Source organism: Strix aluco, chromosome 3 (genome assembly GCF_031877795.1).
Source record: "Strix aluco isolate bStrAlu1 chromosome 3, bStrAlu1.hap1, whole genome shotgun sequence".
NCBI classification, from domain to species: Eukaryota; Metazoa; Chordata; class Aves; order Strigiformes; family Strigidae; genus Strix; species Strix aluco.
This window is the reverse complement of record NC_133933.1, coordinates 65,077,583-65,091,737: the sequence shown is the minus strand read 5'-3', so window position 1 is coordinate 65,091,737 and position 14,155 is coordinate 65,077,583. Positions and strand designations below refer to the sequence as shown.

At 36.4% G+C, this 14,155-nt stretch overlaps 1 protein-coding gene across 2 annotated transcripts in view; it reads left to right on the top strand.

Moving 5' to 3' along the window:
* The window catches only part of ADGRG6 (adhesion G protein-coupled receptor G6), a 113,721-nt gene extending 99,851 nt beyond the window's left edge, over positions 1 to 13,870 (top strand). For both annotated transcript variants that reach the window (XM_074818914.1, XM_074818913.1), the window contains 3 exons: positions 3,728 to 3,829; positions 6,238 to 6,390; positions 10,933 to 13,870. In XM_074818914.1, coding sequence (XP_074675015.1) covers positions 3,728 to 3,829; positions 6,238 to 6,390; positions 10,933 to 11,111 — 434 coding nt within the window. In that variant the 3' untranslated portion in view covers positions 11,112 to 13,870. The remainder of the gene's footprint in view (positions 1 to 3,727; positions 3,830 to 6,237; positions 6,391 to 10,932) is intronic.
* Positions 13,871 to 14,155: the final 285 nt, after the last annotated feature.

The following is a 14,155-nucleotide window of genomic DNA, read 5'->3' as shown; positions in this document are numbered from 1 at the left end:
CAGTGATACCAACTACATATGGGTTGAATATCTTAGTTAAATTAATTAATGTTTCAAGGTCTTTTCCATAAAATGCACTGTATTATAAATAGTGCTATTCTTAGCTAACGATCTGCAGTGATCTCTGTTGAGATAGATGCTGTATGACCTTCAACATTTCCTTTCACTGATTATAACAAATATAGGAAGCCTCTTTCCTTAATTTATTCCTGTAGGTAATCTGTAAAGCTCATAACTATTTTATTAAGGCATGAGAAGCTCATAAAACAAAATTCAGTCCTGTTTCAGTGTGGAGAGATACACAGAGATATAGGATTTTTTTTAGGAAAATCCAGTGACTGCTATAGTCAGCTTATTTTTGTTTCCTTCACTGAAGTTTTGAATATTTTACATTTCCAACATAGTTCATCCTTCTGAAAAATTATGAATTGTAATCAGTTGTAAATTACAGAATGATATAGCTGACATTTAAAAGAATTACAGCTCAGAGCTGAAATTTCTGTATGTACTAAACGATGTAAGAATCTCCGCCTCCACTTGCCCTACCCACTAATACAGAACAACTAAAAACATAAGAAAAAGAAAAACCCAAGAAGGTCATTGGAAGGGCATGTCTTATACCACACACATATTGATACAAAAAATAAATTTTCCTAAAAAAAAAACCAAAAAAACAAAAAACAAAACAAACCCAAGAATGTCATTGGAGGAGGGTGTGTTATGCCACACAAATATTGAGATAAAAAATAAATTTTCCCAGGGTCAGCAAAATATCTTCCCTTTATGGAAAAAGTACTTAATGTTACCCTGTGTGGATTTTGTATGTTACAATTGAGATGTATTTACTGCACTAGAAGATTTATTGAGCTTTCGTGGAAAGAGAATAATGTTGTGGGTTTTGGTTTGGTTCAGTTTCAACCTAAAATGCTAGGCAAAATGGCAGAAATTGTTTGGATGTGGTGTTCTTACTAAAGACTTTTTTTCCAAGGGACAGATTCTGATACTCCCCTAGCAGCATAATGTTCAAATTCAGAAGGGTCTAGAGAGATTAGAAGTATGGGAAGAACATGAAAAAAAATTAAAACTCTGAAAAGCATGCCAAGCATCAAATTGAACAAGTTCTCTGTAACCAGAATTTCCAGTGCAATCAATTAAACTTGTAGGTGCAGAGTGCACACAAGGTTGACCACCGCTGATTAAGTCTCTGTGGAGTAATAGCACTGTTCAATGAAAAATAAATGTTTGGAAGGCAGTTAAGTCAGGAGATGAAACTGAAAAACCTGAGGAGTAAATGTAAAAAGAAGAGTGATGAGCTTTTCACAGATTGTGGTAGCAATGATTACACAGTATATGCTCAGGCATGTCATATCAAGCACAGGAAGAAAACAGTCCCATATCTGAAAATGCTTACTGCTGTGTCAGAAAAAGCTAGACAAAGCTAAAGAAACAATGAAGAGAATGTTTGAAATCACATATAACTGGTGCAATGCACATGTAGCAGTAAGGGGATGGTAAAAAAAACAGTAAGGGAGCAAAGAAAAAATTAAGATTTGTATCAGGAAGCATTTCCTAGCAGCAAAAAGCAGTTCAGTGTGGCAAGTCTTTCATCAGTATTAGCGTGAGCTTAATTATCAAGGCCTCAGTAACATGTTTATTTTTTCTCTCAAGTTTTTGAAAACTACGTGAGTATTTTAAGCTATACCATCAGCCTCCATCGACAGTTTTCTGTGCGCTGGCAGGGAAAAAGTAGATTGCAGCAACTACTGATGTTACTGTACTTTGCTATTTCATCTACATAAGAAATCATTTTTCTCTCTTTGACATTCAGAGTAAAAATCTGGGAACATCTCTTTTTTGGCTGCTCATTTTATATATATGCCTGGGCAAGCCAAATACTTTCAAGTCAGAGCCAAGCTAAAGCCAAGCCTAGGGTCTGATTTGGCTCTGGGAAACAAAACCAAAGCTGTATTACTAAAGCACATTGTAAACTTAATGAATAATGAAATACAGAGAAAAAATTTTGGAGACCAAGCCCAGACAGGGCAAAGACAAAGTACTTAATGCAGTGCATTCATTTTGTGTTACTATAGACATATGCATTTTCTTTTTAATCATTCAGAACGTTCCAAACATTCACCACAATTTCATTAAGCATCAATTCAGTAAGTTTGTAGTTGTGCAGAAGTCCTAAGAAGTACTTTGGGCCACAAACAACTGCATATTTCTAAGCCTGTAAGAGCTGCTAGTGATTGCATTGGAATTACTCTGTGCTTAAAACAAATCACACAGAGAAATATTTTACTAAGTGCAAACACAGTAACCATAAAGCAACAAAGCTTGCATATGGGATGCGTTAAAGTATGTCTGCCTTTCTTAAACTGTGCTTTTCCTTTTTTTTTTAACCCATCAACTCTCAAAAACCTTTGTAAAAAATGTGTTTCATGACACAACCTTTATCTGAAATTAACTGATCTCAGTGGTCTCAGCCTGGCCTCATGACTATAAGCAAATAAAAGTCCAGTTCAATGACACACATTCAGGCAAAATTAGACCTCAGCACTTTGGAGGGGAGAGGATAAATTTATGCTCCAGAGCATTTTTTTCCAAGCTATACCCTGCCGTTGTGTTGTTCTACCAGCTGAAACATAGTAGGCACTAGTATACCGAACTATTCATGATGATCATAAATGAACAGTTTTAAAGGATGGCACTTAACCACGTTTGCCCACATTATGTAGCATTTATTCGTGTATGAGATATAATCATAGGGATTTGGCAGTAACATTTTGCCATCAGGTGTTCAGCCTCAGGTTGGCTTTCTCCCAGAGAATAAGAGTAAAACAAGAACAGGCCAAGCTGGAGAACGACGGAAGATTCCACAGCCAGTGCCTGCCTGGGAAGAGCCAGGAGCATATGAGATTTCCAACTTCTATATTTAGCTCTAAAGTATCTCTGTAGAATGATGAAATCATACCATACATGCAGTTAAGACCTTATTTACCACATGGTAGATGTTTATCTTCTGTCTTGAAAATAAAGATTATACGATTGCATGAGAAAAATGAACTCTACCAAAACATTCTTAAACACATTTATTGCAATTGCATGCACAAACCAGGTAGTTTTCTTCAGAAGTAAGTAGTTGGGCATCTAATTAGTACTTGTAAACATATTCTACCATTTTCATAATCATTTCAAGTACATGCATGTGATGCACATAAATCCAAGTGTGCTTTTTCAGGTCACTCTTTAGTGCCAATTACAAGACTTCTGTTTTTTAAAGAGTACAGCCCACAGTTCTGTAGATATGGAACAGGAGAAGATAAAATATCTTCTTGCTAATATAATAGTGTCTGTATTTACTTTGTAATCTGGCTCTTGCAGTCCTGTTGGGTGCAAAATATTCATTTGGTTCAAAGACAAAACCTTTTAATTATTTTCCTCTAAGCCAAAAAGAATAATTAAAAGATCCACACTGAACTGGATCTAAATCAACAGTGTCAATAAAAGGGATTCTGTTGTCTCTCTTGTGATATCTCAGACACTTATATAGCAGCTAGAGGATGGGAAAGCTTTAATTAATTTCCATACCTCTTAAATGAGGCATAGATGACAATAAGAAAACATGAAGATGATTTTTCTTTGCTTGTACTTCATAGCAGATTTTAGTTAATCTGTCTCTTTGTAAGTACATGCTTCATTTGCTGTTTATTTGCTTTTGTCACAGGTTTATTTATATTTGTATTCCATTGCGCTATGAAAGAAAATGTGCAGAAACAGTGGAGGAGACATCTCTGTTGTGGCAGATTCCGACTGGCAGACAATTCAGGTAAAAGCAATTCACAGCTCCCCTCCTTAGATGATGCAGTAGTCCATAAAAGTCCAGGTGAACCACTTGCTATGTTATTTTTAATATAATACAATGTGAACCAGAGATGTGGAAAAATAGATTAATCATAGCCTGTCACTTCACTTCAGTACTAACAATTGCCAAGGGACTTTTCAGATGTCACTTCATAAAAATTCTCAAGTTTTCTCCTTCAGTTTTCCACTGAAGGCAGCTGGTAAATTTTGTAGTGCTATGAGCATGGCTTTGGAAGGCCCTTGGGACCCTGACAAATAAATTAGATAAAGATCCAGAGATTGAAACTCTGTCATTCAAAAGCCAATCTTATTCCTTTTCTTCTACATTACAGTATGTTGACTGAACTGTGTGGATGGACTCTTAGGTTGATGTAGGGGCAATTCTTAAAAGCAGATAGAAGTACTCTGAGGTATTTTGCCTTTATCTTTGCCTTTTCAAACTGTTCTGTCCTTCAACATATAATTCAGAGGGACCATTAGAGATGCAAAAGCATAGGAAATTCCTTTAGCAGAAGCCTGCTTAGGTTCCAGAATTGAAGTTCATCTTTATCTGTGACTCTCAGAGAGAAAGGAGAGCAGTTGGTTTGGACACTTTGAAGTGCAACACTTGGAACACTGTTTATAGCCTCCTGCACCTTTGGCTATCTCAGATGGCATTATACTCCTGTGTTTAGGCAGTCTGGATTTGCTTTATGATGTAATCATTTTGGACTATATAATATTTGCTCATATGGTTCTTGCTCAGTGATGAGGGTTGAAATCTACAGTTGATGTAAGGTGGCATAAGCTCATTGCCTAGTAAGGTAAGCCAGTCTATCCTGGATAATAACAGTGCTCCAAATAATCTTATGTCCTTTCTCTCTTGGCATCCAAGGTATGTTTCAAGGTTTTAAGTAACTGCTCTGATATCAAGACTTTTGCTTTGTCACGCTCTGTTTTGTTTAGAGAATGCATTCTCATTGTACACTGTAAAATATTTATGCTTTCACTTTGTAGTTAGAAAACCTGATTTGTGATTTCAAAGAGTGAATACAAATTAGGAAAAGCATATTCATTCAGATCAGCCATCCAGATTGTTTCATATGTTCAGTTTCCATGTGGTTTGTGCTGTAACTCCTGAACTGGAAAACACAGATGGATCAAATTATTTCCAGATATTTATGCTGCTGTTGGGCAGCTTGTGGGTATGATAGAAATAAAAACCTGAAGGATTTGAGTACTTCGGTGGGATAGTTAATGTGCTGTCATTACGCCTAGCATTAACCAGTCCATCACCACTGGCTGACCACCGGCTGGTTTTATTCTTCGTGGACCTGATGCAGTTTGCAGGCAGAACAGTGAAATATAAGCCAATTGTGAACTTGCATACCTATCTGACTGAAGTGTACTTTAGGGCATGCTATGATAAAGCAAAGAAACAAACAAGCCAAAGCCTTGCAGCACTGCCATAGCTAGATTGGAGAAATAGTAACCTATACCCTATAGCAGTGATCTAGGATTAAATCCTTGTCTTGATTTAAATCAAGGGTAAAGTGGCCTATGTGTCTTTGGTTTGGACTTCTCTTCCATTTTGTGACTTCATTGCAGTAGAGTGAATTACAACAACAAGACTAAAGTGTGAAACTACCTGTACCTGCAAGTATATGATACGGAAGTGGTTAGATACATTTATTCCACTGGTATTGGGACAGTTGTGATGAGTTTTTCAGTGTCAGTTTTCCTCAATAAGTTTACTGTTATTTAATTTAATTTTGGAAATTGTTCCGGTGTAAGAGCCTATTGTGTTAATGGTTCAGACAAAACTCTTCAAATGTGAACTACTGAATAACCATTATTATTAATTGTTAATGTTAAACAATATTCAACAATATACATTGTTGTATTCATAGTGCACCAATATGCTAAACCCTTTAACAAGTGCAAATGCACTAGTATGTATTATCTACCTCAGCAGATCAAGCCCTCAAATGATAAGACCTCTGTAAATGCTCCTATACATCTCTTTCCTACCCATCCCTTTGGATTTCTCTCTTGAGGTGATGAAACTTTGGCATCCTTATACTGGTACAGATCTCCACTGCTCTCCTGCATCCTCAAAAGCCAGATCTTACAGTTCTGACCTCCAGCCACATGATTGTTAGAGTGTTAGAGCCACCAATTTTAACTACTCTAGTAAACAGCAAAGTAAATAAAGTTGGAATAATTCCTGTGTTTCTTAAGAAACAAAGAGACGACCGGACAGGAAAAGGATAGGCTCTTTGTTATAAGCAAGATTAAGAAATGCATCTGATACTTGAAATGTTCATAACTGAATAAATTAGGCATTTAGTACCTATGGTAATTATTTATGTAAAACTTTTCAATCATTTTTAGATTGGAGCAAAACAGCAACCAATATTATAAAGAAGAGTTCTGATAATCTTGGGAAATCCTTATCCTCTAGTTCCATCGGCTCCAATTCAACCTATTTAACATCCAAATCAAAATCTACAACGAATACATACTGCAAACGAAACAGCCATACAGGTGAGTTCTTGCACTGTAACACAGTGCATCCGTAAATATGTAGTTTCATGTCAAAGGTACAGTAGGGATTTCTACCCAAAGGTTAATGTGAGAAAATTTCACCAATTCATATAGTTTCAGTATTTTTAAAATATATGTTACTGTTTAATAGGAGTCTTAACCTAATATACAATACATCCAGTATATAGTTCTGATCTCAGTATGTTCCCATACTAAAAAAGTAGGCATTCCAAAAGCAAATCTTGATTTTTCTATAGCACTTTCACCTTTTTGGCTAAAAGATAAGTCTTATTATTCCATTGTAAACACAGGGTAGCCAAAGCACAGAGAGATGACGTCCATCACCCAAGGTAACGTGAAAGCTAGCAGCACAGCTGGAAATAGGAATCAAATCTTCTGAATCCAAGCCCACAGCTCATTCACTTGGTCAAATTGCTTCCAGTTAACTGTAACAGTTTTATGGGTAAAGTGAGAAATGGAGGCAACGTGGAAATGGATACTGTGTTTCCAGAGTATGCATTGTCTTTCCCTTCTACAAATAGCGTGCCATATCTACTGCTTATTTATTTAGATGTCAGTGGTGTATGTAATAAAAGACATCATCTATATTCCGCTCATGCCATAAAATATGCTCAATTTAAGAACACTTTAAAGGAGCACAAAAGAGAGGAGATGGAATGATTTGCAAGTCTGTTTACTTACATGTGAGATAATACTTCAGAAAATCACTTAAATAGTTCAGATTTTTTTTTACTGGGTTTTTGTGAACTCATGTTTTTGTACTGTATAAAGTCATCTAACGTTATTACAGAATCCTCTTTGAAACTATAGAGGAGATAAAGTCTGCAAACACATTTAACCCAAAGATATTTTTTTTGCTTTAAAATATTTGTTAGAAGCAATGTTTTAGATATGAAATAGATGATGTTACCAGAAGGAAAGTTCCGTTATTTCTTAAGAATAAATTATTTTCAGAAGCAATGTTTTAGATATGAAATAGATGATTTTACCAGAAGGAGAGTTCTGTTATTTCTTAAGAAGAAATTATTTTCAGAAGTCCCAAGGACTCATCTATGATGCTACAGTCTCCTTCCTTGATATATGGCATAGTTTCCAGGAAATCCCTTCATATTTTTATTGATGATCATTACCTGATACAGTTAGGCACACAATTTTTGTCTAGAAATCCCCTTTTTTAAAGAATTACGTAGTTATTTTTTCACCAACCAGTGTTCAGTGCATCCATTAGCATGAGGGGTTGTGCATCAGGTATTTTAAGTCTAAACCTCTTCTGGTTATCGAAAAAATACATGAAGTACATTTGCTTTGAATACAGTAAAAATGAGCGGTATCTTAGAAATTCGCTGGTGTACCTGAGGTTGCTCTCAGGACTGCCATTCACAGCCGCACTGGGAGCACGCACACAGCTGGCGCCGGTCTCACCAGGCTGCCTGTCTCTGCTGCCACCTCAGGTTTGATGTGCCATGCAGCCAGCTGCCCTGAGCAAGCTGTCTTCAGCTGTCTCTCCTATGAAGGGACACTTCTGTCAGCAGTCTTCCACGAACAGCATCTATAATATCCACCGATCACAGTGCTACTATTAATTTAGTAGTAGAGGAGGAGAGCATCATGCCCTTTCTGCTGCAGAGCATTCTCTGTACTGTAGACAGAGAATTCCCATTTGTACTCATTGCAGATCAACCTTTAGACCCTTGCTATTGGGATTAATGATAAAAAATAAGCTTATATATTTTGTTGGACTCAGAGCTTTATATCAGTCTGACAATTAAAGAGACTTAGTGCTGGAGTTTTTGCAATGCGTTCTTGAGGCAAAACAATAAAACAGTCCAGATAAGAAGAATAAGTTGAAAGAAGCTTGCAGTTAGGAACATACTCATGTACTTTCTTCAGAAGTGGTGAGCTTAATCCCGTGCATAAATTATTTCCGAGAAGGGATTGGGATTGCAGTTGACAGTGTAATCATAGTTTGTAATGTGATGGTTTATTGGACATTAAGGGAATACCACAGTTTTCTCTATATTTTTAAAATTTTAATACATTTTGCTTTGACCTCTGAAAATGCACATTTTATTGTGATACTCCAAAGGAATTTTTGCTAACGTTAGGGTTTTAAATACCTGACATATCTTCTCACATGTTAAAATAATAGAAAATAACATTAAGATTCTGATTTTTAATACAGCTAAACTTCTTGGTTTGATGTCTTAGCTAAATTGCAGTCAAATAATGTAATAGCTATATGTCTTGGCAACTCTTGTTAATATGGTTATAATGTGCTCCCTGGAATTGACACAAGCATTCATGTGTTTGTGGTATAGATAATGTCTTCTAAGGCCCTTTCCTCATCAGTGGTGCAGCATTCCAGGTAAAGTGAGAATTGCTTTTGTTGAATGCATGGTTTGAACAGGGTGGAGGGATGCCACTTGCATGATGTCCTCATTGACACAAAGGACTTTGCTAATCAAACGCTGCTTGTTTCTCACTATTACATCTTGTGCCATTGATGCTGAATCAAGGGATAAATGTGCTTCAAACTCTGGGTGTCTGCACACTGCGTGGGGCATACAGCATTTGAAAGATAACATTTTAGAAAACAGGCCATGTCCCAACATTAATGCCTGTGTACAGTAGTCTGGGGAAAGGAGATTAAGTTGAAACACCCATACAGAAAGCACACATTAAAAAGCAAAAATGATCTAATTGAGTCCTAGAAAATTATTTAGTATTTTTAAAAGTTATCACAGGAATTTTAAGATACTGTATTTCTGTTTGGTCTATGGCCATTATGGAATTAGTCTTCTAGCCATTGTTTTTTCATATCCAGTCACACCCAAAATAACTCTGAATGACAAACTATATATGCCTGAAAGCCATGCTGTGAACTGCTGGTTGACTGCAGAATGCACCAACTGGGACACAAATATTGGCTGGACCCTACTGGGTGGACTTCAGTGATTCAGGATTTGAACCTGTACTTAGGTGTGAAACCCACTGAGATAAAAAAAAAAGAGGGCCCCACTGCTTTCAAAGGCCTTACATAGTTCCTGCATGCAAATATCATGAGGAAATAGCTGATATTTAACAATGTAATGATGCCTTGTGAAAAAAAGTGTACATATTTGCAAGGAATTTCAAAAACTTTCCCTAAAGACTGAGAATTCACTTTTCAACTTTGTAATAAGATATTAGCAAATGTATACATTTGAAAGGCACACAGTACTCAGCAGTTTGCTATTGGACATGGAGTTATTTGCTGCAATTCATGGACATTCTTGCGTGCTTTGAAAAAATCATCCTGATATGCCTGAACATGCCTGTTTCTTTTTTCATAAGTGAAACTGTTTTGATTTCTCACTCTGCAATCCATTTCTCCTTTGCAACACTTTTATGGCTTGATATCATGACTTCTGCAGGGGTGGGTTACTCTTCTGTTTATTTTTAGTTAATTTATTTCTATAAGAAAAACATTTTTTATGAAATCATACTTTCAGTAATATGCTAAATTCTGAAATGATCCTTTACCAAGGAATTTTTGAAGGTGATTTCACCAAGGTCTTGCAAACAGCCATCAGAAATGTCACTTGTAGAAAATATTGCTTCACAGGATGCTCCATCTTACTGTCGGCTTGCGATGGTCCAAACCTTGCCTGGGTTAAGAGAATTAATTTCAGCTTTATTCACTACAGTGGAAGAGATAAGAAAGCTCATTAGGACAATGCACTTGAGAAAATGAGATACAGGCTCTCTCCTTCTTATTGCTCACTACGTGAGCTCTACCTACTGACCGTTTTCTGAACAGCAATAGAGTTAGCTGCTGAAACAGACTTTCCCAGCCCGACTGGGAATTGCCTTGCTCCTTTTTCTCTTCAGCTCCACCATTGGCTTATAGCACATGAAATCTGAATGCCAGTTGTCTGCATCTGTTCCTCCCCAAAGTTGTTCAGTCTGTACTCTCCACATTATGGAAAAAACAAAGCGATGCTAGGCAAGCACAAAGTTTAGGCCAGTTTCAGCCCTGGTTATCTGCTTTAAGATGTGAGTCACTTCCTGCTACATTCTGCACAGAGTACATTATTTCTGTGCATAGCTTAAAACCCCCACTGTTGAAATAATTAAATCCATTTATTGTCATTTTCCACTACTTTATTATGTGGAGATGTTATTTATCAGATGCTATGGAGGTCTCCCCTATTCCAGTGCTATCAAAATGTTTTTAGTTTGTAAGATTCAAAGCATCAACAATAAATGAATAAATTAAATGGTCATAGGAGTCAGCTACTTTAGGCAAAATAATAGGGGGATAATTTCAAGAGAGACCTGAGAGGCCTGCCCACAAAACCAGGCATTTCAAAAGAATTTAGAAGAAGCAATGCCAAGCCAAAAAGTTGTTTGCTGGCATTTAGGGCAGTAATTTCATTCAGCAGCAATTGAAGGTATATCTATGTGGAAGTGACACACCTCTTAAACTATGAGTTTGCTTAAGAAGCCCTAACTTCTGTTGTTGCTTTTTCCTCTTCCTAGAGAATGTTTTTCTTGACAAGCCATCTTCAAAATTTGCCCAAGAGGATGGAGAACAGACATCAATCATCCCTGTCCACCAGGTTATTGACAAGGTCAAGGGATACTGCAATCCTCACTCTGACAACTTCTATAAAAATATCATCATGTCTGACACATTTAGTCACAGCACAAAGTTCTAAGTGGGCTTCTGAATTTTTTAAACCAAAGGAAGACAAAAAGTCTGCTTGGAATTGAAAATACTGGATGTCGTAGAATGTGACCTATTTAGTTATTCTTTCCCAGTTTATAAATGTTCTCCTGTTAACAGCTTCCACTCGAGGACTGGTTTGTCTACCTTTTTACTGTTGTGGAAAAAGACAGTTTTCCACCATGGTATTGAGCTGTTTTTAAATGTGTGCCAGCCAACATGATGCCTGGACAGGTAATTGTAATCCTGTGTAAATAATTTTAAGACTGAAGAGCCACAAGCCTAACTCTAAATTACATAGTCCATACAGAAGCAAGTCTCGACTCCTGGAGAAAATAGCAGACATATCACGCAGTACAGGCAAGCTCTTATTGAACAGTTTACTGATGGTCTTTTTCCTTTGAAAAATGAGGATTTTCCCTACACTTGTTAGATTCTTGTTCCTTGACTGTCTAGTGCTGTCTGTTCCTTATTTGTACATGAATAAATCCCTAACACCAGTGTTAAAGGGTTATTTTAAACCTTTTTTGACTAAATAGACCTAATAATCCAAATCTTGCTTACCAAAACAGTATGTGCTGTAAATTCAGGCTATTTTGTATCCATGTATATAGAAACACACTTATTACATAGATGTGCTGGCTGAGAAGGGCGTGCAGGTTGCTAGTGACTCTTGCAAATTTTAAGCCCGTTGATATGTATGAAAACAGACAGTCGTACATATCATTTGCATCTGTGCAGAACAAGTACACAGGTAAATCCCAAGTTAACACAAAGTCACGTTTCAACATCTATTGATTGGTATGTATGAAATGCGGCATCTCCCGCCGCAATTCTGTGTTTAATGTTCTTGTTCACTAAACAAAATAGAAGACATTCAACTATATATAAATATATAAATGTATACCTAGATCTCTCTCCACACATATTTTTATAATAATGCACACAGTAAATGCACATATGGCAGAGGAAACCACAATGTGTACCACAGACAATCTAAGAACAATGAACGGTGCTAAAACTTAAGTTTAAGTATTTAAATACAAGATGAATACTTTCTAAACCCATGGGTTCATTTGTCAGTCTGTGTACTTCAGATATACTGTATGTATAGACAGCTCCATCAGATGGCATTGCAACATTAGAATAATCTGGAATATTTTTATCAGTAATAAATAAATAACATCTTTCTGGGCACATAATGTTATCAGTATCAGTATCCTTCTCCTGCCCCCCTGTTGGTTGACTTGTTTGAGGTTGTTGGAGGCACAGAGTTTTAAACAGTGTTCAGGCAAAATTAGGGAATTTCACATTGCTATACTGTGTGCATAACGACACTGAGTTGTGTGTGTGTGCAGAGAACAGACGAGCATAAAATGCTTCCTTGTTTTAATCTCTATAAATGTGTGACACATAAGCATGTGGCCACGACTGCCAAAAGTGCATCTCTCCTTACAAAGCATGTCTCACCCCATGACAGGTTTTACAAAAATTGTAACTGCACATTGCTGAAGGCATGGGCCAAAACATCAAAGGTATTTTCAAATACTGTTTTCAGAGGAGAGTATCTCCTAATGGAAATTTACATTTTAAAAAGGGCTTTTTTTTTTCCTAACCAAAATACTTTTAGCCAAATATTTAATTAATTGTATTCAGAAGGTGACCAGAAAGTTATACTGAGATTTTTCAGTTGCCAAGCAGGGGGATGTTCAGTGATTAGGGATGTGGATTTGTGCCTTCTTTGCTCTTTGCATGCGCTTTTGTGTGCAGAGATCGTTTAATGCTGTGACCGCACAAATGGCGTATTTTCCCTGGCTGCAAACACCTGGTGGGATGAGGATGTCCTGATGGTATTCTGTCCAGAAACACTGCTGTCGCTACATGGACCTTAATGAAACCTCAGTCTCACAACTGCAAATACATGGTGGTATGAACGAAAGTCAATCCCATTCACTTAAAATGTAATTATTAACAGGGATGAGTGTTGTCAGATATCTTTAATAGGGGAAATAATTTAGGGAGAGATTATGTACAAGCATTTACTGAATTTATATTTTATCATCCCACTTGCTTAACTACTGTAGATAATAGTGTTCTCATAGCAGCTTACTGTGAGATTTCTACCTGATTAAGGTGTTCAGAAGTGAAGGAAAGCCAAACATTCCTGAAAAAATGAGGAATCAATGAAACATAATAGATTAGTAAAACATAAATAAAAAACAGAGTATCCTAACTGAAGCTGAGATGTATTCTAACTATCAGTTTAATGTACAGCTACCTATATTTTTGCTGAATTAAGATTTTCTCTTTTTTTACTACCATGTAGTAATCTTAAACTGTCTGTGTCAGTGAGATGCGCTTGAATGCTCTCAGTTCTACAATGTAAAGCTTCTACTTTGTAGTTGACATGCTGTAACCTCCCTTGTATATATTTATTTATTTGTGAGGTTAAATATGTCAAATATATTTAGCTCTATAATGACTGTTCTTGTTACTTTAAGCTTCTGCTTCATCATAGAAGAAGAGGGAAAGAATAATTTCTTATATATGTTTTTTGCAAACACCTTGTGAAAAAATTTACTGTAGTTCTATCCTACAAGTATGAGGAAACACATGTCAGTGTAATTTGTAATACTAGTCAGTGGAATATAGTGTAACAGGTTCGAAGATGGACTAAAGTGGAAAGAAATATTTTCAAGTAAACATTTTTGATGTTAGTGTTCCAAATAATTAAAGTCTTTTGATAGTGAATTGTTGATTTTTTCTTTTTTAGTGTTTGATGGCAAAAATTACTCAGTGATATTCTGGAAAATAATCTTGTGTTTATTAAGTATGTGAGACAGGTACATGCCTAGCCAAAATGTTGGAAATAAATGTGCGAGACTAGCTCCATCTCATCAGAGGAACACGTTTCACAGAATATGCTTTTCCCTTTTGTGACTTACTCAATGCCACATTTACTGAATGCTCTGAAAGTTATGCAAGTTCATTTATTTATAGTAGCAGTCATGTCATAGAAATGAAAGTCAAGGCAAC